The sequence below is a fragment of the Natator depressus genome, chromosome 10, assembly GCF_965152275.1.
Source record: "Natator depressus isolate rNatDep1 chromosome 10, rNatDep2.hap1, whole genome shotgun sequence".
NCBI lineage: Eukaryota > Metazoa > Chordata > Testudines > Cheloniidae > Natator > Natator depressus.
This window is the reverse complement of record NC_134243.1, coordinates 9,597,598-9,624,877: the sequence shown is the minus strand read 5'-3', so window position 1 is coordinate 9,624,877 and position 27,280 is coordinate 9,597,598. Positions and strand designations below refer to the sequence as shown.

Genomic DNA, 27,280 nt, shown 5'->3' with positions numbered 1-27,280 from the left:
CTAGACAATACAACCCTGAAATTGTTCTTTGAGGCCACAGCTGAGTTACCCAAACCCTGAGCCTGGTTCAGCCATCAGAGAAACCAGACAGATGGGCTGGAGGAAATACAGAACAGCCACCAGACCCCAAATTCTGTTCACCAAGGTGCCAACACAGACCCGTGGTCAGCAGTAGCTTGAAAGCTCCCTGCTGAAATCAACACACTCAGTCCAACGCGGCTCTTGGAGCATTGCTGACCACCTCACCTCTTCTGTTGCCCTGCAGGGACCTCCATTGTGTTTGATATGAGCCTCACCTACATCCTGGTAGCCTTGGTAGCCGTCATCTTGAACAACGCCCTGGTGGAGCTGCTGAGTCTGCACACCAGGATCTCTGTGGGTAGGTCTCTCCATTTCCTTCCCCTGCCCCAGGGATCCAGACAGGACCCAAGCCTACCGCCTGCATTCTGGGGCTACCATATCTCCGTGGCTATTTTCCTGTCCCATCGGTGCAAGCGGTCAGGCTAGCGTTTTCCAGAAGGGTGGACTCTACTCCTGTCTCCAGCGCCTCTCCACCAACTGACCTGGAAAAAGCCTGCAAGCACTGAGATATCATTGCCCATCCTTGGCCCCTTCAGGGCACCGGAGTGTCACTTCTGCTCCCTGCCTGATCTCCCAGCAGTGAAGACAAGATGCGTGTTATGTGTGCAGATACGTTCTGTTCAGTTTCCAGGGGGAAGGGGGTTGGGAGATCTGGGCCGGTCATGTACAAAGCCATATAAGCACATTCCATTCGCCCAAGCCTCAGGCCACCCAATCACTTAGATTTAGCCCAGCATCCAGTGTAAACACCCAAACTTCCAGCCACGCAGACTGACACACCATTAGCTAGACACCAGAAATACGATCAGGCAGACATTTGGACACCCAAACATCTGGCTGCCTAGAAACTCAAACATCATGAGGAACCTACAGGGCGATGCCTAGGCTTCTATTCCACCCCATAAGCAGTTAAATAACTAAAGCCATCTTGGCGTAGATGGAAAGAAACGGGGGGTTTCTCTGGCCCCTTGTTCATCTGCTCTGTAACTCCATCTCCGCCTCAGTGCAGGGACGCACTCTCTCTCCAGGCTGCTCCACGCAGTAGTAGTTGCTCGGACGCTTGGCCCAGTGGGGTTTCCCTGGGATTCCACAGGCTGCCGAGCTCATCACATCGCTGTCCCAAGCCAGTCCAAAGGCTTGCTTCCAGCTCTGCTTTCTGCCCCTTGACGCCGGTGTCCGTCTTGTTCGCTGCAGGATACCTGTTCGCTCTGGGTCCCCTTCTCTTCGTCGGTATCTGCGATGTCTGGTTGGAGCTCTTCACCCACAGGCAAGCGTATGCTATCAACCTGATAGCCGTAGGGGTCGTGGCCTTCGGCTGCACAGGTATGTGAAGACTGGCGCAAGGAGGACAGGCCAGGTGGTTTTGGGGAGAGCAGGGTCTTGTTTCAGAGTACAAGGCCTGCTTGAAAATAGAGAGGGGAGTATCTGGAAGGGGGAAACTGCTCTTCCCCTCAAAGATCCTATTTTCTTGCAGGGAAAATCAGGAACAAATTTTCTGACATTTCTGTTGGGTCCGTATAACTCAGCGGTTTGCAGCCCCTGATGGGCCACCTGCTGCTGCCTAAAACTCCAGATCCCCGCTCCCAGAACTATCTCCCCACTCTTCTTCTGAAGTAGATCTGTTCAGCCGCTTACATCTGCGCTTCTCAGATCCCGGGAACACCCCGTAACCCATAGCACATAAAGCAGCATGCACACCTGCCAGCGCAAACTAGGAGCTATCTGATTTGCATAAAATGGCATATATTTGCATAAAATACACTGATTTGCATAAAGTGCTACCTGATGGCCTGTGGGGCTTTCAGCTTCTCCTGGAACCCCCAAATACCAAACTCCATACCCACTCAGCCCATCATCAATCAAACACGCATCTCTAGCATCGCCACGTCAATTGCAGTCAGTGGGGCCAGATCCCAAGCTGGGGTAAGTCAGCATAGCGGTGGCTGCTCCTTGCTTGGCCAGCTGGCCTGGCTGGTTTGTTAGTTCTGTTGGGAAGCGCTGATGGGGTGGGGCATCCGAGTACCAGGCAGATAGATGAGATAGAAAAGAACGTGAATTGAAACCGACCTCTTGTTTGGTGAAAAAAGTGGGGGTGGGTTCCCCCCTCCCATTTTGGGCTCTGTGAAGTGCCCGTTTTTGAGCTAAGGAGGCACATTTATGCTTTTTGAATCCCTGCTTGCTGTTCCAGCTGCTGAGTTTCTGGTTCATTTTGAAAATATTAATAACCCAAAAGCCATCAAGTCCAGTTGTTGCTGTGCTAACCAAAGCCTTTTCTCTTGTGACTGAATGCTTTGGAATAATGAAATTCCAGGGCCCCATGCAGCTGCTGGGCAGCAGGACTTGTTAATCCCAGGGCAATCCCCAGGTGGGTGATTTTTATTGGCCTACCATATTTCATCCCATAAAAACCCAGCCTTCCGCAGCTCATTAGCACCAGCTAGCCCAGGTGTGTTTACAGCCTTTCTATGATTTTCTTTATGATGCTGGTTAACACTCTGGAACACGAGTCGTTCGTGTGATGCTTCACATCTGTAAACAGCCAGAGTCAGGCTGTGCAGCCTGCACCCTCACACCCCACCCACCCCCGACACCTGTTACAGTTTGGCTTTTAGTACCTAGGGCTCTCATGCGCCGGAGGTATCCAGGACCGAGAGCTGGTGCCTTTCCACAGTATTGTTTTCTTATCGCGTCGGCAAGAGTGAAGAAGGCGGTTCTGATTCATGAAAGCACTTAGACCTGCTACAATGAACTTAAAGTTAAGCATGTGCTTTCTTGAATCAGAACTTTAGATAGGAAACTGCGCCAACTTCTCCTGGTTCAGCAGCTCCAGGGACCTAGGCAGGACTCCCAGCAATATATTTGGGCTAGATCCCCGCGGAATTGTGGGTAGGGAATAATACCTCTTCTCCTCTCTTTTTTCGGTGCGCCTCTCTCTTTAAGTGCAGCAATCCAGTTTCTACGGCTACACCGGGATGTTGCCCAAGCGGTACACCCAAGGGGTGATGACTGGCGAGAGTGAGTATCCTCCTCACCCTGGATTCTTAAAGCCTGCTAGCCGGCAAAGCTACTCGCAGTTCTGATTAGATAATAGGCTCATTAGCCAGCTGCTGGCTGGCACATTGGCCAGTGCGTCCTTAGTTGGCCCATTCTCCTAGATGTAATCATTAGTTGGCACATGTAATAAAGACTCCCAGCTTGACACGGAGGCTACGTCTCCGCTTGGAGCTCAGATGTGATTCCCAGCTCGCGCAGACGTACTCATGCTAGCTCTCATCAAGGTACTGTGCTGGCCACCCTGAGTACACACCCACAGGGTTCAGGTGGTTTGTGCTTGGGGTGGCTTCCCATGCTCTCGAGCTCACACGGGTTTGGCTGCGGGAGCTGGGATCATCCCTAGCTGACAGCGTAGACCTAGGCAGAGGCGGGTTGCAATGTTCCATCCACCACGAGGTCAGGTTCTTGGGGAAGATGCTGCTGAGAGATGTGACTTCTCCACGCTAAGAGGCCTAGCTGGAGCCCACCTTAGCAATCTGGTAACTTACGCCCCGAGCAAAGTCGCACACACGGGGTATGGCTGCGCGGAGGTCAGAGGTGTGACTGCAGCGTCTGTAGAGATACCTGAGCTAGCTTGAGTCTAGCTCACCTGAGAGCTCATAGCTGTGAAGCTGTGGTGGCCTGGACTTCGGTGCGGCCTGGACAAGCCCGCCTGGGACCCGGGCCACTTACTCGGGTGACTAGCCCACGCTGAAGCCTGTGCTCCATTGCGGTTGGTGGCTAGCTCGGGTATGTCTAAATGTGCTGCAGTCCGTGTTACAGTGTAGATGTACCCCCCTGTTTCTACGGCTCTCTGGCTCTGTAGAGGGGAGGGCAGCACGAGCAGCATGCAGACAGCACACTCATGTCCCAGGGCATTTTACAGCGAGCAGAAGAGAGTCTCTACCGTGACCTGGGGTACGGGTAGGGGTGACCTCCATCCCAATTAGATTGCAGCCCATCTTTCAATGTACACAGCAAAGGCCTTCATTCATTATTAGCCGAGCCTTCTTTAGTTCTCCCCCACTGCCAGCAGACGTTGGCCCAGCCCAGCAATCTCTCAGTCTCCAGCCCTGCTCCCGGAGATGGCTCGCTGGAAACTGACCAGCATGCTGCTCACTCCTCAGGTGCTGCTGTCCAGAATAGGCTTTAGTCTTTTCCTGATAATCCAGGGTAATGGATTTGGCCTTGGCACACACTGGCAGGTGGTGGGCACGCTCACCACCTACCATTGGCACATGCACCAGCTGGCGACAGCTGGAGTGCTCTCACTGATATTTTGACTGACGCCCTGAAGGGGGAATTCGTTGGTCTTTGGTTGGTGTTTTCATCCGTCAGTGGCCAGCTGGCCCTACGCCAGGCAGAGAAAAACTGTAATTACAGTGGGCATGCGGGCCAGAAAGAAAGGCTGCCCCCTCCCATGGGCTGGGGGAATGAACAGCACTCTGTTGGGCTGTCCCTTCCAGTTACACGGAGTGGCATGAAAAGCCTGGCATTGTAACTCTGCCTAGTGCTAGCTCCTGGGTTGTTCGGGGAAATACGCCGCCTGGCAGAGGGGTGCATGGGCCTATCTGATGCTCTTTCCCTTTGCTCTGCGTGTGTGCGGCTGCTAACACTCAAGAGAGCAAAGCACGAGCATTGCCAGGGGCTGCCAGCCGAGGGGGCAGCGCCAGGTATGTGTGGGGTGAGCCGATTCCCCTGTATTTCCCCCAGCAGTAGATGAGCTGTCTCAGAGCAGGGAGAGAGAACAAACAGTTCCTGCGCTTCACCCCTTTGTCAGGGAGATACCTGCAGTGAGGGGAAAGTGGCCTCTCCGCTCACTTTCCCCCACCGCCGCTAACTCCAAAGCAAACAGGGCCAGGACTGGGTGCCTGTTCTGTGTTGCTGGGGGAAGTACTAGGGAATCAGCTTTACTGACAGAAATCATCTCGGCTCACAGAGTAGCCTGTGGCTCACATCTGTTCTCAGTTCACCCAGCACACACCAGCCCACTCACTACACGTGAGTGCCCCTCTCTGGGGCCAGGCCAACACTGGCCCGGCCTGGCCACCGAGTCACATCTTGGGTTCTGTCCTTGTCAGGACAGAGAACCTGGGTTTCAAACCCGGTCCAGAATGTCTCTGCAGCCCCGGCCATTGAGCTGCCTGCTGTCCCTGGACCCCCTGTGCCAACGGGCCTGCTTTTGCTCTCTTCCTCTCAGGCACTGCGGGGGTCATCATCTCCCTCAGCCGCATTTTCACCAAACTCCTCCTGTCGGATGAGAAGGAGAACACCATCATCTTCTTCTTCATCTCCATCGGCATAGAGCTCATGTGCTTCATTCTCCACCTGCTGGTGAAGCGCACCCATTTCGTCCGGCACTACACCGCCTGCTCCCGGCAGGGCGCACCTGGGGGCAAAGGGGTCCCAGACCACAGCACCGGATACAGGGTTCACCACGATGTCACTGCAGAGGACATCAGATTCGTAAGTCTCCCTTTCTGTGCTACGTGGGCGGGTGTGCCAGGGGCTTTTAGATGCCGCTGGGATTCTGCTGCCTCTGACCTGGGCCTCCAGCTGCTGGCCTGAGGCCGATGTGCTGGGGAAGCTGTCTCCAAGGGATAAGGGAAGGACTGACAAAGGTACAAAGATGCACTGGTTTGGTCCAGGCGGCCTTTTGGTGCAGAATCCAGAGTTGAATTAGAACTTGGCGCACAGCATCTGCCCTCAGACCCATGGGACCATCTCCAACCAGTGGTGTCAGTTGTTTGGCATGAGAACCATGCTTTGCTTCTCATCACGGTCTGTCTGCCACATAAGTCCCTGCTGAAGGGCATTAGCAGGGCTGCTCCTTCAGCTTCGCAGGCAGAGTGCTGCCCTCGAAATGCAGCCCTCTGCGCTCCAGCCCCTCACAGACGACGTTCTTAAATGAGTGTGATAATTGGCCTGTGTCCCAGTTCGCTGTAGGACAGGGGTTGCCACCCTGTCGCTGGTTCAGCACTTTCTGGTTGGCCGCCTGATCTTTGCCCGCTGGCCCCTGCTCTTTGCTTGTAGCTGTGACATTAGACTTTAAAAAGACATTTTAATATTTTCCGACCATTTCTGTCCTGTGCAAACAATTGCCGAGGGTGCCACAGGGGGACGGTACACAATTGGGCATGGGAGGGGAGGTGGGCTGTGCAGCCACGAATGGGAGCGGAGATGGGCCTACAAGACAACCTGCTTTCCGTTGTTGTGCGCACTATGGAAAACTGCGATAGCCCCTCTTTTAGGAGATGTGTGGTGCCCTCTAACGGTGCATTGGTGCAGAGAGACGCTGAAGTATTGTATATAAATCTATACAGTAACGGTGGATGTCCTAGCGTGGCACATAAACTGGTAACCCATGTTTCCCCTCCCCACTTTTGTCCTGTACGCTTCCTGGGTGGAGTGTATTACAGCCACTGACCTCATCCATTCTGGCTTTGCTAGTGACAGCAGGAGGGTCTCACATCAAGGTGGATAAGTTCCCGGAGTCTTTCCCCCTCCTCCCACTGAGCTGTTCTTTGCAAAATACCCCCTGGCTCAACGCTACCCTGATCCCTCTTGTGCTTTCCCCAGGAAAATCGGCCTTGTGGGCAGGCGGGCTCCCCTCCGGGCAGCCTGGGGCATGAAGCTGAGCTGGCTGGCAGCGGCACCTACGTGAGGTTTGACGTCCCTCGACCAAGAATCAAAAGGAGCTGGCCCAGCTTCCGAGGTAGGACACCTGTGTCCAGCTGCAGGGACCCGCTAGCCGGGCTGTCCAGGCTCTCCCCGGCACTCACTCTGACAAGCACGCTTGTCTTTTGCTCTAGCTGGCAGGGACAACTAGTCCCACTCTCACGTAAAGGGGCTTTCAGAGGCTGCCATTTAAAGTGGAACTGTCACCTTTTAATAGTACTGCAGCCGCTTGTGCGTTTCTGTCGTGCCGTTGCGGGAGGAAGGATATTCTTTTACTAAAGGCTCAGGACAGCTGGGTTCAGCTCCTGCTTTGCCACAGCATTTTGAGGTGACCTTGGGCAAGTCACTTATTCTCTGTATGCCTCGGCTCCCCATCTGCGCAAAGGGGGTGAAAACACGCCCCTAGCTCATCCATGTCTGCGAGGCACTCAGAGGTTACTGTGATGGCAGCCATAGACATCTATCCCTAGGATAGACCTTCCACCCCCAAACGCTTTGCGGTCTCGATATGCACAGCATCTCTGAAATGCAGCTGCCTCTGGTGTGGTAGGCGGAACCCATCCAACACACATGGCACTGAACAGCAATGGAGGCCAAGAAACTTTTAGGCCCAAGTGAGGTAATCTCATGCTGCACATCACAGGGAGTCTGAGGGAACATTTCTGCCAAGCACTGGACATAAAATAACACTGCCAGCTACCGCCGTCTCTCTTGCCTTTTTGCCCTCACAGGGGGAAGGGGAGGAAAGGGAGGTCACAGCGAGTGTAAATTAGCTATTCCCCGGAGTTGCAGGTGTGGCATGTACACAACATGTGGAATTACAGCATTCATACCGCTCTAGCGTCCGATGGAAATCAGAGAGCCTGCTTAGGGGCCTGCTGGATTCAGCCCTGAGTTCTGCTGAAGTCATTTGAACAGCACTTGTTTACACCGGTCCTGAACCTGAGCCACAGTTCAGGGAATGGAGTCTGGCAAGGGCAAATGGGTTTCTAATGTGGGAGATGGGGTCAGAGCTCTGAGGGCAGAAGCCAGGGTGGCCTTCTGGATTGATACATCTCTGCCGCATGCTGGGAAAGCATCCGTTCACATGCAGAACTAATCAGTGCCTTTGTGAGCACCCCTAGACCAGGGCGAAGGCTGGTGGAGGTGAACCTCTCACTGCCGTGCTCTGCAGGGGCAAGAGCGTGGGTTTAGTAATAAGCTGACAAGTTGCTTTGGTGTCCTCCTCCAGACATGATGCTCCATCGCTACGTTGTCTCCAGGGTGATCTGGGCCTACATGCTTTCCATAGCCATGACCTACTTCATCACACTGTGCCTCTTTCCTGGGCTGGAGTCGGAGATCCGCAACTGCACTCTTGGGGAGTGGCTCCCCATCTTAATCATGGCTGTCTTCAACCTCTCAGACTTTGTAGGCAAGGTAGGAGGGGTCCTGGCTAGACCTCCTGTGCAGGCTTATTTGGGGAGGGTGGGTAGCGGTTGAGGTGCCAGATGGGCAGTAGATTACTAAGGAACACGTCTTGTCTGATGGCCAGTCTACCCTGCTGTGGAAGAGAACTGGGAGTCAATTGCCCAAGTTCAGGCCCTGGGCTTGGAGTGGCTCATGACTTCCTGCCATGCATATTTTTACAGACTTTGTCATCCCTCCCCTGCTGTTAGAAAAGCAATCCATTCAAACCGGGTTGTCTGCTGATCTGGTGTGTTATTAAAGGTGTGGTTGGTGTGTGTATGGGAGGAGGGTCTGGTCTAAATGGGGGTGGATTGTAACTGAAGATGGGCTAGGTTTGGATTCCTTCAGATCCCACAGTAGAGACCTGTTTGTTTCCAGTGGCTTTTTTGCTCTGGAACTACCACTCAGTCTAGGCCGGCCTCCTGAACAGCCTCATCTTTTATTGATCTAGATTTTACTCCAGAAGCCGCTTTCCTTTGCAACACAATGCGACTTTCCCTCTGTGTTTTAGATCCTGGCTGCCTTGCCTTATGACTGGAGAGGGACCCACCTTCTCATCTACTCCTGTCTGCGAGTGATTTTCATTCCCCTCTTTATAATGTGCGTGTACCCCAGTGGGAAACCCACCTTCAACCACCCCGCTTGGCCTTGCATCTTCTCCCTCCTCATGGGGATCACCAATGGGTACTTTGGCAGCGTACCCATGATCCTAGCTGCTGGCAAAGTGAGCCCGGAGCAGCGGGAGCTGGCAGGTAGGAGGAATAATGTGTTGACACATGGCAGCCGCTCACGGGAGCCGTGTAGGGAGGCAGGGGCAGTGCTGGCTGGACCCACAGCCTCACAAGTTACATTTGTGTTTCCCACGGTTAGAAGGGGACCAGGCTGTACTGCCACACCCATGTCACTGCTCCCGCCTTCGGGCCCATCTGCGCTACAGCTGCTGCTGAGTTCTTCGCTGGGTTAACACATGGCCACACGCCCCATGGCTAGCATGTGGCTCCTAACTAGATAGTGCGCTGTGGTTTGCCGTTGCTCGTGACCCTGTAACATGATTGGCACCTGCGTTTCACACTGAGTGGCTGGGCCCTGCCACTGTAACCGGGTTAGTCAGTCCCCCAACGTCCCACATGTGTGCATGAGAGGGGATTTCGCCCGCTGCTTCAGCAGCATTGCCCCAAGTGCCCCTGGAAGCAGCAGCTGAGGGAGCGTGGGAGATTGCCCAGATGTATCCAGAATGCACTGCTGCAGGCACTGCTGTGGGATGTGGTAGGTGTGGGCAGGCCAGTGGGGGGAAAGATGCCGTGTGCATGGAACCAGTCCCATCCCGGTTACACGTTACACGGCAGGGAGAGACCAGCTGTGCCTGGGTGGGGGGAGAGGAAGCGGTTGGGTCACTCCAAAATATTAAGCGGGTGTGGGTGGGAGGCAGGCCTCGGTGGGCGGTCGAGTCCCTCTCCTGTTCCTTTTCATCCCTGCACTACCCCCCAGGCTCAGAGGCCATGTCCGGGCTGCAGGCCTCTGCACGAAGCCTGGCTGTGCACTGACGTGCTGGTTGCCCTGCATGTCATTTTGCAGGCAGCACCCGCACCAAGCGTGACTTGTCCAGTGGCACCAGCCCAGTCTGGGAGTCATTCCCCAGAAGCCCAGTTTCTAAGAGCACCTGCGCTCAGGGCTCTCTCTCTGGCCCAACGGGGTCCAGTGGAGGGGCAGGGGGTTAATGCGGGTGTGAGGATCCTGCTGTCCTTTTGGGGAGGGTAGTATCATTTTGGCCCCTGTAGAGCTCCCCTCCAGGTGGCTGTCTCCTGCCCACGCTGATCCAATTCCTGCTCTAAGGCTCCCCACCCCAGCTCATGCCATTGTGTCTCCAGACCGCTGCGCCCCTATCCACTGCAGGGCGCAAACCAGTGACCGGATGCACCCTCGCTCTCCCTTGGCCTGGGAGCATCGCCACCGGCACTGGTGGTGGGTTGCCAGCAATATGCTCTGGGGGGATATGTTACAGATTAGAGCTAGAGCAGGGTACCTCTGTCCCAAATCCGGCGGGGCCCAGGATCATGAGTGGAGACACTTTCTGGCACCTTGTTAGGGTCTGAGCCATCCGCGCTTGTCTGGCAGATGAGGGTTAACCTCCTGGCTTCTCTTCTCCGTTCCCCTTCTCCTGCAGGTAACACCATGACTGTGTCCTATATGACTGGATTGACACTGGGCTCTGCCGTGGCCTACTTCGCCTATAGCCTCACCAGTACGTCTCACAGTACCTGTTTCCACACTGAAACCTACAACAGCTCTTTCACGGCAGGGTACTGAGCGGGTGATGCAGCTGGGGCTGCAGAAGCTCTGTGCCGGGACGGGGTGCAGGAGAAGGGGGCAGGTGGGTTGGGCTGGGGAGGAGAGGAGAATGGGAATGATCTGTCCTTTATTTATTAATCCGTTCCCACCCTACCCAAAATCTGATCCCTGAAATATTAATCCCCCTTCCAGACCCCTGGCCTGATGGGCTGAAAGGCTGGAGCCTATCCTGAGGCCTGCAAGCTGGCCACAGGCAGGGCCAAGGGGTGTTTGCCGGGAGTCGTCACGGGCTTCAGCAATGGCACAGAAGTTTGGGGGTGACAGTGGGTGTCGCCCTGAAATGGCCACCCCCCGACTTAGCTGCTTGCTCTTGGGGGCGAGCTCAGTGCTCCACAGCTGGCCTCATCTCCCCCCCACCCCACCCCACCCCACCCCTGCAAGGTCCTCGCGGGGCGCTGGATTAGTGGATCAGAGCTTTACAGACAAGTGGATCCCCACTAGGGGATATAGTGGGGCTAGCGCATGCCTGGTGTAACACCACTGAAGTCCAGGGTGTTAAACCAGGGATAAGCTTGGCCCTGGGATTTCCCAGCCATCTGTGTCTCTAGGCTGGGATGTCATCCCCTGTCGACACTTGGCTGTTCCCAGGTGACTCCAGGGTGGGGAGTGAATTGTGGTGAAGCTCTGCATTAGGAAGTCCAGCTGATATGTGGCACTGCCATGGAGCTGTTTCTCATGAATGGAGGGGCTCCAGCTCCTTGGGGGACAGAGCAGTGAGGATTGCCCGGCCGCTGCACCCCATGCCTTAGCATTTCACCCTGCAGGGTAGAGCGGGGAGGAGACTCCTGGGGTGTAGGTCCCTGGTTTTGTACAAGGGTGTGGGGTGTCCCCACCCACCCTGACCCAGAGAGCGTGTGCAGACAAAGGACAGGGCGCTGATACTGGTGGGAGCGTGACGGCGTTTGTGTCAGACGTTTGTGGTGGTCTTCGGCTCTGAGATACAAATGCCAGCCGTAAAATGAACCCCTTGGCTGTACCACCTCTACATATCCCACCACCATCCTAGCGTCCAGCCTCTTGGTCGTCACACCCCTCACGCAGCCGCTTTGCAGCACACGCCACCGCCCAGCACCATCCTGCTGCCTCACAACTCACACAGCGCCCCAGCGCGCGCCCGCCACGTGGCTGAGTGTGTGTGCCAGGGAGATGCAAAGAGGAGATAGATTGCAAGGTGAGGGGGTGGTGATAGAGGGGCGGAAGAAAGCAGGAGAGAGAGAGAGAGAGGGCAGGAGGAGGGCAAAAGACCTGCAGTGACAGAGAGATGCTCTGTTAGAGTGAGACATTGTATTGTAATCACTGGCCAAACCCCCACTGGCCTCAGTGGGGTAGGAGTAGGGAAGGAGTTATCAATAGCAGGCACCACAACTGATTTGCCCGGTGTTTTTACCATGGCCCTGGGAGTGTAACGCTGGAGGGGGTGTGCCCCTTCCCAAGAGAATGACTGGTCCTGAGCTGAGCTGAATGGAACCTAGGAGCAGCTGCTTTGCTGTCCTTGGGGATCTGTCTACACTCGTGGCTTGTACAGTTTGCAAGTGGTGTTGTCTACACTAGCAAATGCTGAAGTAGGGGTGGGTGATAAGCAGGCAAAAGCCCCAGTGTCCTCTCCACACTGCAGCTTCCACCACTGCGCTTACCTCTGGGCAGGGATTGATGGCCAGGCAGTTTCCTAGTGCAGACTGAGCCGTCTCGAAATTTCACTTCTTCCTTTTCCAGCCTCCCCAGTGTGGTGATGGACTTGGAATTCCTGCCCTTGGAGTCACAGTTGCTCCACCTGTCACCCACCCTGAAAGACCCAAGGGATTAGCTCGCCCATTCCCCCTCCTTGTTCTACCCCCCAGAGCAAGGCACGTGCTCAGTGACCGTTCCACTCTGGTCCACGGGACAGTGTCAGGAGTTAAGGAGGGTGGGGTGGGGAACAGAACCGTCACTGGAGACTAGGATGGAGTGGCTTCTTCATCACAGCTAGCACAGAGCTCATGTGGGGCCCACATGACCTAGTCCCACTGTTGACACCTCCCCATAAAAGACCATCCCAGTAACTAGAACTGCCTCTCTGTTGAATGTGCAGGGCCCTAGAGAGAGGCACAGAGGTTGTGCCCCAATCAAGGCTTGCTTCAGTCCTGCATAAGCGATTAAGGTGACTTGAAATGGGTGTAGTGTTTTTGCCTTGTAAATTGCAACTCCAAGTTGCATACTTTTGCAAGGCTCCTGGCAGTTGATGTTCTTCATAAAGCCCCCAGCTCCTGAAGTTAGAAACCTCAGCTTTAATTCAAACACTGTAAATTTCTAGCGCTCCTGGTTGTAGAGACAGACCTGAAAACCTGAACTCCCAAATCCCTGAAAGCAAATAAAAAGAACCCAAATTTTATTATATTTTTAAAAATCTCATGATTTTTAAACCTTTCTCATGATTTTCAGGAGCCTGCTCCATGAGTTTTGAATGCTCAGTGGTGTTGCAGGTGTTCCCCGTCTCCTCTTTCAATAACATATCATTGAGTCCAGGGAGAGCATCATATGGGCCACTGAGTTCTGTTATCTGCCTGATGATCCTGCATTGGCCAGAGCTGCAAAGTACAGGCATGATTGTATAAAGTAGAGAGACGGTGTCACACTGGCCAGTTTGTGATCTTTGGACTAGATCGTAAAGTACATGATAACAGACAAATACTGACACACACACACACACACTCACACACACACTTAGCTGCTTGCTCCATAAATTTTATAAATGACCATAGCTCATTTTGTAATATGTTAACTCTATTTTAGAGGATGTCATATTCCTTTTTTTTTTAATACAGAGCTGCTGTATAAGTGATTTATGGGGAACTCAATAGATTTTTCCTTAGGGGAATCAAACCAAGCACAGGTGTGTCTGCTTGCACCTGGGTCACCCTTCCAGTTGACTAGAAATACCTGATCAGTTGTCACCGGCAGTGAAACTAACCATTAAACAAAGTCATCGAGTCACGGTGCTGAGCTTTGGCCATCCCCTGCAGTTACAGTGCAAGGGTGATCACAGGCTGCATTTGCGTCCGTCTACACTGCAGTTAGACATACCCTGCGGCTGGCCCCTGCCAGCTGACTCGGGCTCAGAGGCTTGGGCTGCTGGGCTGTTTGATTGCAGTGTAGACGTTCCGGCTCAGGCTGTACCCCAAGCTCTGGGACCCTCCCACTTCGTGGAGATTGGGCTCCTGGCCAAACGTGGACAACTACACTGCAATTAAACAGCCCCACAGCCTGAGCCCTGCGAGCCCAAATCGGCCGGCATGGGCCAGCTGCGGGATTTTAATTGCAGTGTAGACATACCCTAAGTGGCCAGGGCCTGCAGTCTCAAAGCCATGTGACTTTAGTCATGGCCACAAACCCTTGTTCATGATCATGGCTAGTATTTTGCAGCTGATGGTTCCTTGCCAGCCTTTCCTGGCCTCTTCCCTGCTGTCTATTCAGAGTCATAGAGTGTAAGGCCAGAAGGGATTATTATCATATTCTAGGGTGGCCGACCGACTGCATAGCACAGGCCAGAGAATTTCTCCTGCAGTTGAAGGGCCTAGTCCTCCCTTCTGTGTAACCTAGCAACACTTGTCTGCCAGCATCGTGTGCTCCCACAGAATCGAGCACTAGCTTGAACAAAACGTCCTCAGTGCTGAGCTGGCTGATGGACCGCAAATGAGCCGTATCAACCGCTCCTAATGCAGCGAGGACGCAGCCTGCCAGCCAACCTCTGGCTGCCTTGTTGGGGTGAGCCGGCGGGGGCACGGTCAGGAGCCAGGCGGCCTTGTAGCTAACGGCAGCCAGGCACGTTAGGCAAACTAGCCCTGAGCCCGTGACCGAGGCGGAACGGTTTTTTTAAGAAGAGCACTAGTGATGAAGTAGCCACAGACTGGGCTTGCCTTGTTTCAAGAGAGTTGTGCTCTGAAGAGCTGCTTGAGTCGCCGATGGATTGGTGGGGCCTGGCTTGTCTTCAGAGCGCCTCCCAACCCAAACCACCTTCCCCACACGCTGAGGGAGGTTGGCTCTGGAGCCAGACGTCACAGCTGGCCCTGCTCCAAGGGCCTGAATCAAAACCTAGCGGAAGGTTGGGGCTGGAGTGGGTGCGACATCAGGTCCCTTCTTATGCTAGCACCCAAAAACGGTCCAGGAACTGCCAAGCTGTCACCTTTCCTCCCCAAATAGCTCTCGTGTTGTGTGTCAGCCATGCCAGACTCATTTGCCGTCCTATTTGCTGCGAAGGAAATCAATACATTTTCAAGAAATAATAAAATATTTGGCATCGTGTCAATTGTCCAGAGTCAGCGATGCGACCAAAGAGTATGTGGAGTTGTAGGGAATACAAGCACATGGCTCCATTTCCACCCGCCAACCCCTGCCTCTCAGCTGGGCCTGGGCGGTCTCTTCTGTGAGCGGGCGAGAGGTGCGCTGCAAAAGAACCTTGGCTCATGGCGGCCTGAGCGCTCGAGCAGGGCAGACACGCTGAGCGGAGGGACAGGGCAGCAAACACACTCACGCTCAGAGCGGCCCAGCTTTGTTGCAGGGACAGCTGGTGAATCAGAGGAGCTGAGAGTTGGAGTCAGGCTCAGTAAGTAGGGAAATGAATTCGCCGGGGCTGGTTTTAAACCCTGTTCTTCCCAGGAAGGGGCCGCTGGAGAGTGGTCTAGCCATCAGAGGATGCCCAGCTCTGCCACTGGTCCCCTGGGCAAGTCCCTTCACATTGCTCACGGCCTCAGTTTCCTCAGCTGTGAAATGGAGCTGATGCTAGTACATTCACTGGGGATGGGGCGGTTAATTCCCAGAAGTATTTGTAAAGCACAGGGAGGGCGTCAGCTGGATGCTGCTGTAGGGGCACAGAGCATGATTAACACAGCTTCCCAAGCCAGGGTTGACCAGCCCCAAGCTAGAACGTGGCTAGGCCTAGTCTGCCAGGGCCAGGGCAGTTGTTTGGAGCCATTTCTGGGCAATCAACTCAAGTGGGCCAGCATGTGGATGTGCCCCTCTGTTCTCAGCTCCCTCACTTCCTGTGCAGATGGCTGCAGAAGGGCAGCAGAGGAGGAGACAGTGCCACACCCATGGCACTGCCCCCATCATCTGCCCTGCGCCGATACCTGCTGCTGGGGGGGCGATGTTGATAGCACGTCATCAAGAGCAGTGGCCTCGTGTCCACAGCTCCCCCAGACTCTTGCACCAGCCAAGGCAAATTCAGTGAGGGCCCCAGCCTGCTGATTCGTGCATGGGAAGATCATGATCGGACCAGTGTTTGTGAGGGGAGGCGGGGGGGGGGTGGAGAGGGGAAACCAACTACTTAATTCTGCTCCATCCATCCAACCCCTCCTGAGTAGAGTCAGGCAATGTGCTACCTAACCCTTTCAGAACATGCCGAGCCGCCTCCAGTGTGTTCGTCCCTATGCAGCGGGACCAGGTTTATATTGGTGGAGAGAGCGATTTCATATTGTAGCAAAGCCATGACCACTGCAACACAACATGGTTGCTGGTCCTGGCCAATCAGCCCTTCACAGCGACAGCAGCCAGATCTCCCCTCTTCCAAACCACTGGCGTCAAAGACGACGCACCATCAGTCAGCAGCAAGAGCCGGGGGGCTGTGACACCAAAGCTCTAGATTGGCCACAGGGCTGGTCAGGGGCTCAGGCTGAGCCGGTTGTGAATGCTGGTGGCAGAGGGAAGTTAGTACTGGCCTGTCATCACTTTGTGCTCAGCAGGAACGGGTGCAGCAAGATGGCCACGCGCTCACCCTTTCCCCTCTCATTGTCCCATTTGCTCCTCTTCTGGTGAACAACCGTGTGGGAGGAACTCTGGGTGGGCGCCCAATTGGCTGGGTTCATGTACACTGATCAGGGCACCTGCAAGCACTGTCTTGGAGCGAGCAGAGGGGGCGTTGCTAAGCATAGGTTCAGCTGTGGTGTATAGGGACTCTGCTCCCCACCCTACACAGAGGCCACAGGTACAGCAGGGCAATGCCCATCATGGTTCTTTTTTGCACTGCAGGGAGGCCCATGCCTCTTAGCTGCTAAGAGTGTTACTTAAAGAACTGGACAGAGGAGGCTATTTGCCAAACACACGTTTTATCAGGCCGCCAAAGCCCAGGAACAGTGCTGTGTAGGTGCGCGTGCCAGCTACTGGCCTCTGAGCCGTTACCTTCCACTTTACCTGTCTGCTGCCCTCCAGCCCACGCGGCACAACTGCGAGCCATGCTGACGCCCAAAGCTGGTTGCCCCGCTGTGCTTTCCCAGCTGCCTTTCACGACCTAACTGGGATTTAACCCCGCTGTGACCACCGTGCACGCGCGCAACAGCCCAGTGTAGCTGAGGCCTGTGGCACAACAAAGAAGAACTCGACTTATGGGCCTGGCGTGGGTGGAAGGAGGTGACCCTCACCCCTGTGGCTGCGGGGCCGTAACACCAGGTGGATGCACAGCTTAAACTGCCATGGCAACATGGGCTGCTGATCTGGCAGCCAGGGTGGATGGGGCCAAACAGTGGTGGTGCCACCATACGCTACCCCGGGCAGGGAACGGTGCTAGACCACAGTTTTGAACACGCGCTTGGCCGGGCCGCGTGTACTAGACCCTCATTTGCACACAGCATGTTCAAGCCTTTGTCAAACTACTTGCACACACAACCCCCCCCATTTGGGAGGGGGGGGCAATGTCTTGCTGGTTTCCCTTGCCTCTTCCAGGGGAAAGGCCATGCCCGATGAGCACAGGGGTCCAGCCTCAGCCCTTCTGTGCTGCACTCCAACTGGTGGGACACACACGGCTTGTTGGACAGGCATCCAGGCAGGCTCTGTTTCCGCCGACACTGCAGATACGCTCACAGCAGTGGAGCGCTTATAATACCATAGATGTCAGTGGGCCTTGCGCTCACCCTGGCCAGGGCTGGGTCGTTACAGAACGTGAGCATGGGTCTAACAAGAGCTGAGTGTGTAGGAGCTAATCAGGCCGTTTACCCTTGCGTCCCGCTGCCGTTTTCTCAAACTGATTTGCTATCGTATATTATTCACTCTGTTCTGTAGCTTGTCCAGCAACCATTGCTGGCATGTATTTGACATATGGGGGCGGGGTGGGTCTCTTAGTTCATTCTGATTGGCCAACCCAGGGAGACGCTATTGTTTGTGGTGTTCCCGCCCTGGCTGAGAAGGGCTTGGGTGCAACTCCTCACATTTCCCATTCAAAAAACCACTGCCTTTGACTAGCCTGCAATATTTGATTGAAAGTGTCTGGCCTGTGAGCAAACGCCTTTGCTAGCATGGCATGGAAAACAGCTGTGAAACACGGCCTGAACATGGGCAAAGCAAATGCCAGTTTTGTTTTGTTCTTTTTTAATCGGGGTGACTGGTCACGTTTGGCGAGATTTGCTCAGCGCTTGGCCCATCAATGGAAGGGAGCCTAAACTGTGTTAGAATGAGTCTGGGTCTCTCGTGATCTTCTTTGCAGTGATGATGGGCCCTGGTCAGCTCCAGGAAAAGCCTAGCGTGCAATTTATGTCTGTCCACCCCACCAACACCCATTATAAAAAACTTTAAGACTGGGCTCAACCGTGCATTTAAATGCCATGGTGCAGCCTGCAAGAGAAGGCTGAAATTTGCAGTCCCGGAGGGGAACTGGACACACAATTCCCAGCTGCCTTTCTGTAGCCTCTCCCTGCAGGAGCGTTGAATATCTCAGCTGAAATAGGTGATTTGGGGAATTGCAGAAAAGACAAATAAAGTGGCATTGTGTGAAGGAGCCAGTCATGTGACACATACAAGCTGCTTCGCTAACACATGGTTTGCAACTAAGCAAACATGGTCTGGGCTGGCTGAGCAATGCTGTTTTGTAGCCTGTAACAGCTTATCAAAGCCAAATCGCGTGTTTGAACGGCAGGATTTACAGGTGCAATATGACTGTTTAGTGGCACGTGCAGCCTCCCATCTCTGCTTGTCCAGTGTGTGCGTGTGTCCATAAACTTAGGGCTACATTAACCCCAAGCCACACCTTGAGATTGGCACCTTTCAGTATGCTCTTTTCCGCCCGCCCTGGGCCAAGCTAGATGGGCAATTAAGGGGATACTCACTACATAGCAGGATGGAAGCAGCATCATGTCTCAGCCCAGCTGCTATCAGGTTCTCTTGAACATTTAGGGTGGTTTAGGGTGACCAGATGTCCTGATTTTATAGGGACAGTCCCGATATTTGGGGCTTTTTCTTATATAGGCTCCTATTACCCCACCACCCCCTGTCCAGATTTTTCACACTTGCTGTCTGGTCACCCTAGGGTGGTTTGTGAGGGATCCTGGCTCGCTCTGGGGTTGGCTCCCCCCTTGGCGTGCGTGTGTGTGTGTGTGCCGGTGTCCTTATCCCAGAGTGCTGCTGAAACGTCTTTGTTGCATCCACAGGGCCGTAGAGCCGTGGGCTGGGCTAAGATAAGGACTCTAATGCGTGTCTCTCTCAGGAGGGGTTTTGGGCCTCGTCCCGTCTCTGTGTCGCTGTCTTAGTTGTCACTTTGCTGTTGTGTGTCTGCTGACAAATAAACTCTGCTTTTTGTAAAAGGCACCGGAGAGCAGGCCCCAGGTCGCTTCCTTTCTCTGCTGGGGGCAGGTCTGGCTAGAGGAGATACTCAGCAGCCAGCCAGCAACCGTTGCTAGTCCCTGAGCCTCTGCAGTATTTAGTTGCCTGCCGCCATTGATTTTAGTGGGAGCTGCAGCTGAAAGGCCACGGCTTAGCTGAGCTGGCCAGAGCAGCTGGGGTGGGAATCAGGGCTGCTTACATGCTGAAGGCAGCCAACATTTAACTAGGGGAAAGCCACTGCCTCCCTTCTGTACAGTCTCATTTTAACAGACATCTCCTGTCCTTGTCCCTGCACCCCCCCTCCAGCCACTGCCTTGGCCCATCTCATTCTAGGCTGCGTGCTCCCCATGGCAGACTCGTCCTATCCATGCAGCGCTGGCTGGTAGTTGCAGCTTCTTAGAGATGGCTACATCTGGCTCCTGCAGGAAGTTACTGCGCTAATGGTTATCTTCCCATGCTGAACTGCTACAACCCCGTTGTCCTTCCTGGAAAAGCAAGGGGACAGTGAGGTGCAGCCCCCATGTCTCATCACAGGTACTGAAAATACCTGTGCCTTGGCCAGGAGGTGGTTGGGGCCACCAGGGGCGCTCCATCAGCCCCTCTGCTTTTCCGCAGGTTTCTGGTAGTGGAGCATCCAGCACAGTCCAGCCGTGCAGTTCCTGCAGGAACAGCCCAGGAAGCAGACACCCCAACCCAGACTGGGGGCAGTACAGGACCAATGCCCATTTCCCCAATACGCCTTTCACCTTGTTCCCCCCTGCCCAGGGCAGAGGCTCCAAGCAAGCCAGGCTCCGCCTGGCCTTTCCTGGACACATTAACTCACTCCTTTCCCCACCTGGGGCCAAGGACAACTTTCACTTCATCCCCCAGGCCCCAACAGAGTTGGACACCCTGGTCTGGGGGCTGTGCTGAGTCACAGGGAGATGACAGGGACAATCCAGCCCTCCTCTCCAACAAGCCAGGGCTGCAGAACAGTTGCTAAGGGCAACCTCTCATCTTTGAGAAGGCTGGGGGTGAAGTAGTAGGGGGTTGTGGTGGTGGTGGGGGAATCCATAGTGTTCTCTACCCTCCCCCATACATTACATGCAGAACACATTGGCAAAGCTGCTTTTCCATGTGCAGAAAAAAAAATCCAATTTGGCAAGTTGCTACAAATTTCCACATGCCACTGCCATCAAGACACTGCTCATGGCAAGGGGGTGAAGCCCGGTAGCTTGCCCAGTAGCATCTGGAGACACAGAGGAGAGAGGAAGCCGACCGAGAGCTTGGGCCCATGGGTTCTCTATGGTCTTATTTTCACAGAGGTGTTTGCGATGACTGAGTCCAGCGAGAGGTGCCGGATGGTGATGACCCAGCTGATGGCAGCTGCCTGCAACAAGCAGCCAACACTTGGTGTAGGGAGTAAGGGATGGGGATGGAATGCCAACGGCAGAGCAAAAATCCTCCATAAGAGGAGTTAATAGCACAGGGTCCTGGACAACGACGCCCGTTTACCAGGCATGGCTCCTCCCAAGCACATAGGGCTCAGGTTGGGAGCAGTCCAAGTTCCATTGTCTGTTACAGTGCAGACAGCATGGGTGCTTTAGGGCACGGCCCAGAAGCTGTATTAGGAGGGGTGCATATGAGAGTCTTGAGCTGGCCCAATATACACCAGTGTTTAGGACCCCTTGGTCTATCGGCTGCTCCGTGGTAAATCTTAGTGCATAAGCAAATACGCTGACATGGAGACACTCTGTGTCGAGACCACACCTCCATCTCCCCAAAGACAATGAGCCCAATTTTAGCCATCTTTATGAGAACACCCTCTCCATCAAGCAAAGCAATCTGTGCTGGTCCCTTGGTTGGTGTTAAAAGCACAGTTCTACACGGACAAGTGACTCAGTAAAAACGGCACCACCTCACTCAGCACCTGGCCTCCTGTGTGCATTTGAGTCAGCACATACAACGGACGCCCTCAGTTAAGACACATACTTAAGGGCTTTACTGATTCAGAGCATGAACTAGCTTCTTGCTGCCTCTTACCTCTGCAGATGCAAACACCATTCGGAGGCAGCTGAGGATTCTGTTCCATATAGAAATGTAGGAAACCGTCATTCACACCTGTGCAACGGAGTGGCCTGGCTGTAACTCTTGGCATGATTTGGCCCGCAGAACCTTTATGAACGGAGTTTAGAGAAGGAAAAAGTGCAGCTTGGCTGAGATCCTAGGCTGAGTCTGCAGTTGGAAGAGACCTCTCTCTCTGTTCACAAAGATTCAGGAAAGCACTTAAGCATGTGCTTCGTTTTCATTGAAGCCCATGGGACTTAAGCACATACATAAAGCACTTTCCTAAACAGGTATGGATTCAAATGTGCGTGCGCTTCCCTGGAGTGGCACCAAACTGAGCACATGGGATCAAGAAGTCAGAAACAAGCCATCAGGCCGAGGGTACCACTTCAACAGTCACTGTTCAGAGCAGGAGGACTTTCCCTCGTGCCTCCCCACACAGGGAGGGAGGCGGCACAGTCTAAAAGGGAGGACACGTGACTGCCCCATGTATCTCCTCTGCCCAGTGACCTCTTCCCCTGCCCTGTGCCCAGCCCGGGGCTGCCACGTTCTGCCCGTCCCATGTTACCTGTGGGGAGGAGGGGCTCTGTCCTCCTCCTACTGCGCCTGCCCCGACCCCACTCCCGCCGCATGGTCAGCCGCTCTCCCTGGCTCAGGCTGTCTGCTCGGGGTTGCTGCTCGGGGCTCCACAGCAGCTGCCTGAGAGAGCCTGGCTGGGGGGGTGGCAGCAGCAACCGGCTCCCTGACTGGGCTCAGCTGCCGGTGACAGGGGCCAAGCATGCGGGGGTGGGGGGTGCACTCTGGCTTGCTCTGCCCCTGTCCCAGGAGGGAGGGGGATCACAGAGTCACAGAACTGGAAGGGCCCTCAAGAGGTCATCTAGTCCAGTCCCCTGCACTCAAGGCAGGACGAAGTATTATCTAGACCACCCCTGACAGGTGTTTGTCCAACCTGCTCTTAAAAATTCCCAATGATGGAGATTCCACAACCTCCCTACTCAAATTTATTCCAGTGCTTCACCGCTCTGACAGTTAGGAAGCTTTTCCTAATGTCCAATCTAAACTGCCCTTGCTGCAATTTAAGCCCGTTACTTCTTGTCCTATCCTCAGAGGTTAAGAACAACAATTTTGCTCTCTCCTCCTTGTAACAACCTTTTATGCACTTGATGGCCCGCTGCTGCGACCTCCCCAGCCAGGCGCTCTCAGGTAACTGCTGCAACAGAGCAGCGACGCAGTGGCCAATCCCACCCCTTCCACTCACCACCTGGGCCTGGCTGCCATTGTGTGGGGGGGGGGAGGGGGGAGTGGGGAGGAGAAAGACAGGGACACGACAGGACGGACTTGACCCCGCATTCCCTCAGTACATGTCCCCGATCTGCAGACGATAGGTGACTACGACGACAAAAAAACCACACACAACTCTAAAAAACAGGACCAAGAAATATGCTTCATTTTTTCCAATAGACTTTTTTCTTTTTTATGAAAAACGGTCACACGGAATTCTCCAACAAACATAATGCCAAAAAAAAAAAAAAATTAAAAACAAAAACAGAAAACAAAAAGACAAAAACCTGGCTCTCCTTTCCTCTCGATTGTCTGAAAAATCCTTGTGTTCCATAGAAGGCATTGGGCAGTAAGTGCTTTCTATTTAACATTAGCATAAAATCTCTCTCTCTCTCTCTCTCTCTCTTTAAAATTCGCTCACACAGTTTTGCTTCTATAAGTCCAGTACACTTTGTGTGTGGCTGTTTGTGTGAGCCTGTTCCCAGATCATTTACATTCACAATCCAACTGGAAATAAAAAATAATATTCTAAACGTCAGACTGTGTTCTTCTTTATAATTTCATAATTTTTTCACAGTTTTAAAAAGTTTATATTTTTATATATATATATTTATATTTATAATTAAAAAGTCAAATCCATTTAAAGACTTATAATACAGAAGGGTTTAGAGTCTTTTGGTACATTAAAACTGTACAGTTTAGAAACATTAATATCCACCAAGTCTTGGTGAGCCATGGGCTGGAGCAGAGGTGGCCGGAGTTCAGCACCATTGTGGTTCTTTTAAAGTACAAGGGATCATCTTTTAGGGGGTGCCCCTCTGCTCTTCCCATAGAGGCTGCAAGTCTCTAGTACTCAGATAGTACCATGGCAGATAGCTAAAAATCTGTCCTTGTAAGTATCTCTCCCCTGGATGGGTGGGTCACTCTGCTCCCATCCATGCTGGAACAATCTCAGTGTCCTAGAAATATGTAGTGCGAATCGGTTAGTTGCAAAGATCAGTGCATCTCGTGAGATTTCAGTTAAGTGCAAGGACATTCCGCCATGGTCTTGTTCTGCTCCACTCCCCTGGCTCCCTGCATGCCGCCCGGAGAGCCAGGTCTGTGTATTGGTGTTTTGGGTTGCAAACCTGGCTCCCTGAAGCAGCTGCTTGAAGGCAAGTGGCCAAAGCTGAAGGCTCAGGCCTGTGAGAGATGAATGAGATGGGTGGGCCGGCTGCTTGGAGCAGGGAGACTGACTGCTCTCAGTGAGCCCCGGGGTGACTGTCCACATGGACCCATTAAGCTGAATGCCTGCTCCCAATGAGAGCTTGGTTCTGGCCCCCACTGTGGACATGCAGCATGCATCTCCTGCACGGAAACTCCTGGGGGCAGTTCTCATCTCATTCCTTTTGAGCAGAGAGCTGTGTGTCCTTCTGCTTAAACTGCAGGAGCCTCACACCCAGGGAGAGCGCAGCCCCTCATCTCCATGTGAAAGCCGAGGTGCTGCACCTGTGTGAAAAAGCAGTGATGGGCTATGGCCTCCTTTGAGCCGCAAGAAGGGGCTTCCTCGTTTTGAGCAGGTTGCCGCAACTTCCCCATTGATTTCACCTCCTGAAGGGAGATTTTCGTTTGTTACACTCCACCCCTGTGCCCTCCCTCATGGATTACAGCCCTCCCCTTTCCCTTCCTCCCTACCCCCCATTGCAGACATTTTTTCCTTTTTTGGATGAATCTACTGAGTTAATCAATTTGCTCAATGAGAGATACTGAGATTCTGTTCTCTCCTTCTACCCAACTCCTCGTAACCCAGAAGGGACATCAGTCAACAGCTCTGTGTCCGAGTGACTCCATTCCTGCTTGGCTGTCCACTCTCCATTGGGTCCCAGACAGCAGACTTTGAGGAAGGGAAGCTGATTAAAGGTGTGCCTGCTGTTTGCGCCGAGGCGCTTAAAGAGACACGGCTCCTTTCTCTTCCACCTCATACTTCCCAGAAAGGCATGTGCAGTTAGCAAGGAAGGAGCTATAAGGAAGGAGATGCAGATATCCTGAAGGCTAGTAGGTGTTCTTCCAGTCATCCTCTGACTTTTTCAGGGGGTCAAGCGACACAAAAGAAGCCTCCTCTGTTTTGATGTTATTCTGCTGGTGTAGGGATCTGAGAATCATTGACCCTCCATGAGCAGAAGGGGGAAGGAAGAAGCTGGTTAATTTTGTCTTAATTAAAACCACCCCGTTCATCCAGAAAACGATGGGGTCCAATCTCCAATGCTATCCCAAAGGCATCTTCAGAAAGTCCTATGGTTTCTTCCTCCCCACCCTAACTTTCCCTCTTCTTCTTTTGAAGACCTGTCCATAGTGCGACACAGACATCACGAGCAGGAAAGAAATAAATCACATTGTATGAACAGCATGTCCTCAGATTCGCCGTGCTCCTCTTCCAAAGGGAAATCGGAACTCTCCAGGCCGATGGCACATGTCCCTGAATTCCCTCTTCCTAGACAGTCAGCAGATGACTGGGACGCCATCTGTATTGAAAATCATGCCTGTAGTGGGCTCGTACGTCCCTGCTAGGTAGTACAGATCCTCACTGTCCTGGTATTTCTTAGTCTTTAGCATCTGCTCGTACTGGTCCAGACCAACCACCAGACACTTATGAGAAATGGTCTGGACATCATTTTCATCCACGTGAGAGGACTGGTACAGTGCTCGCTGCATTAGAGGAATGGGGGGGGAGACAGAGAGGAAACGAGTCATTAGTGGACATGCCACACCACTTAGAACACACCCCTTTCCTACAGATTAGGTGCCCCATGCCACAGAAGGACCTGAGAGCTACACACAGGGAGTGAAAATGGTGGGATGCAGAAGGTGACACCTTGAGGTTTATTTGCTGCATCCCCACAGTGAGACAGGCCATCAAATTGAACTGTGTGAAGGGTTTTACAGTGTGACATTTCCCCAGTTTCAATCAAATCCACTGACTCGGTCGCCATCTTGCATATTTCTTAGCCTCTCTGTGAACCTCAGAATCAGTCTGGCGATATTTTGGCAGAATTTAAATGAAATAAAACAAAGATGGGCCTGAATGACAGGGCTGGTGCCAAACACCACTGAAATCCGGGGATGGTCACATATGGATCTTTGCAGGCTACCTTCCCCCTCTGTAAGATGCTCTGCCAAAACCGAGGACTTGGGGAGGATGCTCATCTCAGCACAGAATTGGACCAGATCAGATCAGATGGCCTTTACCTCATTAACATTTGTTGCTCCGCTTATAAGATCAGAGCGGTCAACAACGTATCAAAAAACCTTCTCCAAGGCCTGGCCTTCTGCCATCTGCACCCCTGTCTTACCTCCATGAAGTCCTTCCTCTGGTTGGATGCCTGCAGAGTGGTAGATAGGCTCCTCCCAGATTTCTGATCCCAACGCTACACCGAGAGCAGTCAACCAGGAGAAATGGAGAGGGAGAAAAGTTAAAGCAGGCAAGTTTGTACCTTTCAAAGGCACCTCCCTCACCAGTTAAAGATGTGCATTCCCACAGCCTACACCTTGACCTTGAGTCGTCAGCTTAAACAGAGCCTGATCTTTAGAGTGACCAAGCAGCTGCAGCTCCCAGGGATGCCAACAGGAGCTGTGGGTGCTCGGCACCTCTGAACACCAGGCCCACATAGCCTTCCCGTACACCGAGGGCTTCCTCTCACCCTTCACATGACGGCAGGAATATATCACTTTGCTCTGTGCATCCCAGGAACAAACAGAAGTTTGATGGACTCATGCAAAAGGCTGCTCGTTGTGTTTCGAAGTTGTGTCTTATAAGCATAAAAAACACTTCTCCCTCTCAAGTGGCTTTAGAAACCCCAGGTACATCCATCCACCAGCGACTGTGATCGCACAGAATCTCCATGTTCACCTTTTGCTGGTCACAAATTGTATCTTGCACTTAGTAAAAAACCTATGAGTCACCCCATCCCTGACAGGATGAAGGTGTGAGGAAAGCTTTGCAGCGTGGCCATTAAACAGGGTGGGCAGAGTTGGGTTGACATACCTTGCCTTCATTGAGCTTTTTTCCAGGGTTGGTTTCTTCGGGGTGGTAAAACCACTTGACCCTGACTACCATGTTGTTCCCCCAGGACTCCCACATGCTCTGGATCCGGCCGATGTAGGGTAGGTTGGGCCGGCCAGCTGATAAGAAGACCGCGCAGTCTCCAATCCGGATGATCTCCTTGCCACGGACAATGGCCTTGTAGAACAGCTTCCTGGCCTTCCCTTTCATTCCTCGTCTCTGTGAAATTAGGAGCGCAAAGCTGAGTGAACAGAATATTAGGTACAAACCAGTCTCACTCATCCCCTCACTCTGGGATAGCTTGCGCTCCCTGCCTGCATCCCACTACGGATAATTAGAGCACCAGCAGTTATGCTTTCTTGTTGGGTCAGCCCAATGGTATGGCAAAGCAACCCAAGGACACCTCTACAGTGAGTGGGTCCAGACGAGGCATGTTACCTTGGAAAAGACACCGAGTTGCCCCCTTTTAATCACCCCCTGCTGGCCAACAAAGAGAACAGCAATGATGGCAGACATTTATCCCTTCCTGGCCAGAGTGCAAGTGACACAGCGGCAAACGTCACAAAAGAAAGCGAATGGTTAAAGGATGATCGGAGAGCCCCTTAGTGAGAAGGGAGTGGGGAGTATATAGTGACCTGATTTCAGTGGGGTGTCCACTCCCCCAGAAACAAACCAACAGTGCCAAACTTAAAGGCCTCAACACACCAAAAGATAGTGTATCTGTTTATGGTTTCAGTACAGCTAGGAGCCAATGCTCAAGGACAG

At 53.3% G+C, this 27,280-nt stretch overlaps 2 protein-coding genes across 9 annotated transcripts in view; one reads left to right on the top strand and one right to left on the bottom strand.

The window, feature by feature from the left end:
• The window catches only part of SLC29A4 (solute carrier family 29 member 4), a 40,386-nt gene extending 25,518 nt beyond the window's left edge, over positions 1–14,868 (top strand). For both annotated transcript variants that reach the window (XM_074965157.1, XM_074965155.1), the window contains exons 4-11: positions 266–379; positions 1,276–1,404; positions 3,022–3,096; positions 5,315–5,580; positions 6,694–6,829; positions 8,024–8,211; positions 8,753–8,993; positions 10,406–14,868. In XM_074965157.1, the coding sequence (XP_074821258.1) occupies positions 266–379; positions 1,276–1,404; positions 3,022–3,096; positions 5,315–5,580; positions 6,694–6,829; positions 8,024–8,211; positions 8,753–8,993; positions 10,406–10,548 (1,292 nt within the window). In that variant the 3' untranslated portion in view covers positions 10,549–14,868. The remainder of the gene's footprint in view (positions 1–265; positions 380–1,275; positions 1,405–3,021; positions 3,097–5,314; positions 5,581–6,693; positions 6,830–8,023; positions 8,212–8,752; positions 8,994–10,405) is intronic.
• Positions 14,869–22,784: 7,916 nt separating this feature from the next.
• Positions 22,785–27,280, bottom strand: part of TNRC18 (trinucleotide repeat containing 18) — a 90,123-nt gene continuing 85,627 nt past the window's right edge. For all 7 annotated transcript variants that reach the window (XM_074965166.1, XM_074965167.1, XM_074965172.1 and 4 more), the window contains 3 exons: positions 26,498–26,734; positions 25,806–25,880; positions 22,785–25,161 (listed from right to left, as the gene is read on the bottom strand). In XM_074965166.1, the coding sequence (XP_074821267.1) occupies positions 24,955–25,161; positions 25,806–25,880; positions 26,498–26,734 (519 nt within the window). In that variant the 3' untranslated portion in view covers positions 22,785–24,954. The remainder of the gene's footprint in view (positions 25,162–25,805; positions 25,881–26,497; positions 26,735–27,280) is intronic.